Genomic DNA, 7,482 nt, shown 5'->3' with positions numbered 1-7,482 from the left:
TCTCTCTCTCTCTCTCTCTCTCTCTCTCTCTCTCTCTCTCTCTCTCTATGTTCTACCACTATTTAAGTAATGCAGTTGGAATATTCGCATATTGATGTATTTCATGACTATTGTCACTAGTTCATCCTAGGCCTCCTCTTCATTAATCTACCTACCTGCAGGGTTTGTCTAGTAGAGAGCTTGATAGCATAAGCAGGAGTCAGTAAGCTCACTAACATGTCTTCACTGACACCTTGACTCATCTTCTGCAAATGATGTTAGATTATAATGTGACGTTCAGAGGTTTTGATTTGATTTTATTTTTTAAAAATTTTTTGCTCTACCATTTGATGACAGTCATCCTAGTAAATGAAGGAGGCTTTTGCATGGTTGCATTCAACCTGCTAAATATAGTAGCTGAAATTTGCTCAGATCTTACCCTATCATCTTAAAAAGAAAGTAAGTGCACGTTCTCTCATCTAACTTCATGTTCTGAGTTCAAATTCCACCAATGTCGACTTTGCCTTTTGTCCTTTTGACGTCGATAAATTAAGTACCAGTGAAACACTGGGGTCGATGTAATCAACTAGTCCCCTCCCCTTTGGTTATACTACTATCATAAGTTGGGATGGTGATGAACAGAATGTCTGTGATCATTTGTGTATTTAACCAGATCTGACCTGGGGCTAAACAGTAAGTGTCAATCTTTTCTTACTACTGTTGTATACCAGCTTGCTGCCTTCAATAATAATAATAATAATTATTATTATAATCCTTTCTACCAAAGCAGTGGTTCTCAACCAGGCTCCATATAAGATTTTAGGGGGTCCACACAACAAAAAAAGTAAATTGGGGATCCACAATAGTATTTTAAAGGCCCTTGAAAAAATTTGCTTAAGATGTATGTATTGGTATGTATTGCAAGAAATAGATAGGTTTCTTTCTCAAAGATTTTACATAATTCAGCCTACACAAGTTAATGTTTGAAAAACAAAAAAGAAATTTTGAAAGTTTTTATAAAACTAGTTTTTAAATATTAAATAGTTATGGGGGTCCACCAGAATAAAATGGTAATCAAAAGTGTCTGTAGATAAAAAAAGGGTTGAGGACCCCTGTACTAAATGCACACGACCTGAAGTTTTGGGGGAGGAGACTAGTCAATTACATCAACCCCAATGTTTCACTGGTACTTAATTTATCAATCCTGAAAGGATGAAAGGCAAAGCTAACCTTGGCAGAATTTGAACTCCAAACAATAAAGATGGATGAAATGACACTGAGTATTTTATTCAGTGTGCTAACAATTCTGCCACCTCACCACCTTAATAATAATAACCATAACAACAACAACAACAACAACAACAGTTTTTTCTGTTTGCCATGATAATGTTGAATAAAGGAGTCATTTCAAGGACAGGGTATGTTAAGTTTTGTAGATTTGCAAAAGAATTGAATGAGAAAAATATGTGGTAAAGAGTATACATAATATACAAATGCATAGATATTACAGTCCTCTTGTCTTGCTATGCAGGAAGACATCCAACTAGGGCCACTCAGGTTTCTGACTGATCCAAGAACATTCTAACCATTATGTGCAGGTTCCCTCTCACAAATAGTTGTTCTATAACTTCCATCTGCATGCTTAGAATAGTTTCAGCTATTCTTGCCATTTTCACTAGTCACCCATCTTTTGACAAATTCACTGAAGGCAGGCATTTGTCTTTCCAGTTTCATCTTCCTTTCTAAGTGGAACTTGAAAATGTTGACAAAGGTTTGACTAAAGTGGAAAGTGTCAGTCCTCAGTCCTTTGACTCTTCATCCACCACACAACCTCTTTATCCATAGCCATTTGACAGAGGAAAATTGCCTGCCCTACCCTGTTAAAGAAGGGTGGCAGGGTGATCGTGATGGACTTGGTTGATAGCTGGTTCTGTCTTCCATGCAGCAACTGAATGGCTAACTTGTTCTTCCATGATGCAATAATAATAATAATATTATAAATCAGGATATATTTTATTTTATTATCTTTTTTTCTTTTGTCTCCTTAGGTATTTAAGAAGTTTCATTGAATAGTTTCAAGATGTTAGACTGGACCTACGCTGGCGTGGACTACAATATTCCTGGAAATGGGGGGCGTGACTGTTTGAAATTCCTCAGTGGATTTCAGCGTGTTGTGGAAAGTATTTTTGCAATGGTGATTTCAATAAAGTTTATAACTCGTGGATATAGGAATATCGTCATACCAAAACAATTGCCGAACTGGATTGAACGAACTTCAATAATAAAAAGACTTTTGCTCATCACACATTGTTTAGTATTTGGTATTGAACTGGGATTTAAGTTGGCTACCCAGCAAATGATCTGGGTACTAAACCCCTGTCATATTATTACTATCGTGCAGGTAAGCCATGTTTCTTTGTTCTGATATTTGTTACTATTGTTATTATTGTTGTTATAAATGCTAGCATTAAAACCATACTGAGCATGTTTATCATCATCGTCTTTGACAATTAGTATTGTCATTTTACACAGTTATCATTATTGTTAATGTCATCATAATCATAGCTAACATTACCATTTTGATCACTGTGTTGATGTGTGTGCACACACAATAAGAGGAATGGAAATTAGCAGTTCAGTCCATGCTACATATGTTTCTATAGCATGGCATTTTATTCATAATTTATGTGTAATGTCATAGAAAAATACCAACCATTTCACCAGGCATCTGACTATTATTAGAATAAAAATCTGCTGCACATAGATCCAAATCATAAAAAAAAGGAGGAAACACTTTTGTTATGTTAATAGTAGGATGAGCTGAAAAGTACAGATTGGTATATTCACACACAGAGAAAGTATGTATGTGTGTGTGTGTGTGTGTTGGAGAACACTAAAGCAGCATGATATAAATAGTCACCAAATAGTTCTCAAATAATGAAAACTTAAAATTCCAACTTCTTCATTCACAGCAGGTGGCTCCTGAGTGTAGGAAGTTGATCATAAGAATGATCTGCATTGAGTGAGTATGGAAGTAAAAGAAGCAGATAATAAAAATAGGCAAATTAGTGTATTTACATGGAATACTGATAAACAAAAGGAATGATGTAGTAGACTATATTATTTCTTTTGTTTATTTGTATTCCATGTAGATGCATGCATTACACTTGCTTTTGCTTATCTTCTGTTTTCACTTATATATCTTCAAAACTAAGACTGAGAGAATATTTGCTTTTCTGTTCTTATCCTCATCTAATGAAACTCACTCTGACTTTACCTCACAGAATTGGTAAATTTCTTCAGCTTTATCGTGTTGTTTCCTACTACTGTTATACGAAGCTAATAAATTTTTTTATGCAATAACAACCAACATGTCATTGTTGTTGTCATTGCCATGGTTATGCTCCTCCTCCTCCTCCTTGCCATATATTCATTTTTCATGCTGGCATGGGTTTGATCAGTGCTTCCCAAACTATCTGACATGGCGTACTGGCAGTTTTTTTTTCCTATGTGCTGGGGACCAGCAATATTTCTTAGTAATATTAATTTATACCGGAAACAATATATATAATGAATATAATAAAAGTTGACAATTTTTTTTATCTTATATTTATTTTGTAAACAAATAATACAGTATTACATAAGCTGATAAGTTGTTTACTGCAGTGCATAGGGCAAAATTACTGAAATTATGCTATTGTTTCTTTCTTTTCTGGAAACTCACTGCATACTGGCAGCTGACGGCTCACAGACCACTACTTTGAGTAGCACTTGGTTAGATGATTAAACAAGATCTGATGGTTTGGAAGACCAATGTTTCAATTTTGGGTTGATTTCTATCAGTGGATGCCTTTCTTTAAATCAACCACTTTATAGAATGTACTCTTTTACTCTTTTATTTGTTTCAGTCATTTGACTGTGGCCATGCTGGAGCACCACCTTTAGTCGAGCAAATCGACCCCAGGACTTATTCTTTGTAAACCTAGTACTTATTCTATTGGTCTCTTTTGCCGAACCGCTAACTTATGGGGACGTAAACACACCAGCATCAGCTGTCAAGTGATGTTGGAGGGACAAACACAGACACAAATACATATACATATATACGACGGGCTTCTTTCAGTTTCCATCTACCAAATCCACTCACAAGGCTTTAGTTGGCCTGAGGCTATAGTAGAAGACACTTGCCCAAAGTGCCACGCAGTGGGACTGAACCCAGAGCCATGTAGTTGGTAAGCAAGCTACTTACCACACAGCCACTCCTGCGCCTACTGGGTACATTTTTTCTCTTTTTAATGTGCCACCAGCAAAACTAAAGAGCCATTGGCAAAACTAAAGAGCCTTCTCAAGTCTTGCATTGTCCTTGTTCAATTCAATTTACCAACCACTTACAAAGTGTACTGGGTGCATTTTTCATGGCAGCAACATTAAAGGAGTCACCTTGTTGCTCACAAGGCAAAAAAAAAAATGTTGAAGTATGATGGAAGAAACAGATTTATTATGAAAGGATGGCAGTGGAGTGAGTAACATAGAATGATGTTAAGGGGAAAATAGTGGAGAAAAGAAAGGAAGGAGAGAGTAATGTCAAGGATAGGGTGAAAGAAAGGAAGAACAGAATGGTAAGAGTGATAGTGTGAGTTGACTAATTTAGCCCAATGATAGGGTGGTGGTCTGCTTTCCATTGTTGCATGGACTGGATAGTTGGTTCTTATTGGAGTTACATAATTTTATCGTAGAAAATGAGCATTAAGAGAGAGACTAACAGGCAGTGTAATAGTTGGGAAAGGGAAGATGTAGTGTTAATGGAATTAGAGAGAGAGTAATAAAGATGGTAGGATGGGAGTGCAAATAGAAGGTACTGTGCTACCTAACGTTGTATTTGGTTAGGTTGGGTGTATGTATGAAAGAGAAATAAGGGGACGATGGAGGTAGTGGAAAGAGAATTTTTGATATGAGTGGTATGGCACTATGAGTAGAAAAGATGATGGTAAGATGAAAGGGCATAGAAAAGGTATGATGTGATGGAGAATGATATATACAAACAATATTAAACGAAATACAATCATAAAAAACAATTTTAGAGCAAAAAATAGCTGTGATGTTTGCTGATAGGACATTTTTCTGACTTGGAGAGATATCGAACACCCGATGACTCAATGGTTTACATGTTTGTTTAGTCTGTAGGAGCTGTATTTTTTGCTTAAACCCAACTAAACACTGACAGAGCAGACCTCAATCAAAGGTGTTTTAGTTGTGTACATCGTGTTTTTTTTTTGTCATTGTCTGATCTATTAATATTTATTAACGACTGTGATTTGATGGTGATCTAGTGACTGCATAGAGGCTCCCATGTTGGTGTAACCAAGAACTGGTTAGTTTAGTGGTTCTTATTATTTTTCTGTTCTGGAATTTTTGTTTAGTCAGCATATGTAGAAGTAACCATTATGTTGGTATGGACATGTGATGAAAATGGACAGTGAGTGATAGGTTAAAAAGAGATTGGCCAGTGGTAGTGAGTGCTTATGGAAGAGAAAGACTAGAGAAGGTGTAACTAGGAGTAGTAAGGGCTCCAAACATGAGATGATGAAAGATCTATGAATGATAGTCTACTATCTCATGGACTTGTCTAGTCCACACCAGCGAAACATGTTAAAATATTGGTAGTCATAATATTTATAAAATATATAGCATTTAGTTGTTTTGTAAGACATTAACCTGTTTCTGATGGTGAAGTTCCAACTCTGGAGTTTTTAAGAGTTACTCCTTAGTTTCCATTATTCTAATCTTGCCTTGGTTGGTAGAACCTGTCAAGGGCTCTAGTGAGGAGTCAGATAGTAGAAGTCATGTAAACTAGCTGACAAATCTAAAGGTCCTGTGCCTCAAAGATAAACTTGAGAGAACAGAGTAAACTGCACATAACTGAGGCAAAAAACTTAATATAATGTAAAGATTATATTAAGGCTTGTGACTCAAAGCAAGCTTGTGAGAGAAGTGCAAACTGCAGATAAACTTGCTGAAAGCAGTGGGGGGAAACCCTTGGTGTGTCTTTCCCAAGAATAATAAAAAAAAAATCATGAATCTTCACTCATTGGCATTGAGGTCCCCAGTTGTTGGCCTCTGAATAGAGAGCAAGAGAGAGAGAGAGAGAGAGCATTTAATATTGCTTATGCATGTATATGGACAGGGTGCAATGGGTAAATTGACCCCATTTTATATTTTTAATTTTGCGCTTGTGCATTGTTTGCTTTTGATTTTGTCGACTACACAGTATCGTAGAGTCAGTTGCAATTCACTCTGCCAGAAATTTGGAAATGACATGCTGTACTGCTTGGCATTCATACCGGAACCTCCAATACGAACATTTCAGAGTGTTTGGGTGTCAATCTGAGGGCAGTGGAGAGAGTTAGATGAGTCAAATGGTGATTACAAAAGTATGGCAGCTCGGAAAAACACTCTGATCATTCTGATAAGAAAAGAACTCCTGAGTTTGTTGGTGAGATTCAGGCCATGATTGACAACAATCCCTCCAAGTCAATCAGGTCCATCATTAGGAACATGGGAGTGTCATCTAAGTTTCTTATCAGGCAGGTAATACATGAAGACATTCGGTATTCCTCATACAAGATGAGAAAAGGGCAATTTTTATCTCAAGCCATCAATGACAAGAGGAAAGACTGTGCCACAAAGCTTTTTGAACAAACTCAAGCATCCCTTCCAACCGAACATGCTTTGGTTTTTCTCAGACGAGAAAAATTTCTGCCAGGATCAGCTGGTGAACACACAGAACAACTGTTGGCTTGCTGTGTTCCCAAAACATGTATCAAGAGTGATAAAAATCAAACATCCAGTCAAAATCATGCTGTTTGGAGTGATCACTAGTGATGGCAATGTTATGCCTCCATTCATCTTCCCACATGGCCTCAGACTCAACATGGAGGCCTACATCAAGTGCCTGGAGAAGGTAGTGCTGCCCTGGGTAAAGAGAGTGGCTGCTAGAAGACCCTATGTCTGGCAACAGGATTCTGCACCATACCACACAAGCAGGAGAACCCAGTCATGGCTATCAGACAATTTCTGTAACCACATCACCCCATAACATCTGGCTACCTAACTCCCCAGACTGGAATCCCCTTGATTATTATGCATGGGCTGCAGTTGAGTGAGAGACCAATAAAACTCCTTGTAACACCAAAGATGAACTGAAGGCAAGGATTATGGCAGGATTCACCAACTTAAATAAATAGACCATCCAGAAGAGCTGTAGGAGATTGCAAAGTTGTCTGGAGGCCATGATTGAAGCCAATGGCAATTTTATTGAATAAATTTACTCTTTGGTATTTCAAGATATTTTTATGTAATTCTGGTCAATATATCTGTTAAAATGAGTTGTCAGTGTTATTTTCATTTTTGCATAATTTAAATGACAATTTATTCACTGCACGCTGTATATACATGTACACATACATAGACACATGTACTCTTAACTGTATATATATATATATA

At 36.9% G+C, this 7,482-nt stretch overlaps 1 protein-coding gene across 3 annotated transcripts in view; it reads left to right on the top strand.

Moving 5' to 3' along the window:
- The window catches only part of LOC106874915 (transmembrane protein 164), a 74,404-nt gene that overhangs the window by 28,585 nt on the left and 38,337 nt on the right, over positions 1 to 7,482 (top strand). For all 3 annotated transcript variants that reach the window (XM_052967635.1, XM_052967633.1, XM_052967634.1), the window contains one exon: positions 2,028 to 2,380. In XM_052967635.1, coding sequence (XP_052823595.1) covers positions 2,060 to 2,380 — 321 coding nt within the window. In that variant the 5' untranslated portion in view covers positions 2,028 to 2,059. The remainder of the gene's footprint in view (positions 1 to 2,027; positions 2,381 to 7,482) is intronic.

This window comes from Octopus bimaculoides, chromosome 1 (assembly GCF_001194135.2).
Source record: "Octopus bimaculoides isolate UCB-OBI-ISO-001 chromosome 1, ASM119413v2, whole genome shotgun sequence".
Lineage (NCBI taxonomy): Eukaryota > Metazoa > Mollusca > Cephalopoda > Octopoda > Octopodidae > Octopus > Octopus bimaculoides.
This window is presented reverse-complemented; position numbering and strand designations above follow the sequence as displayed.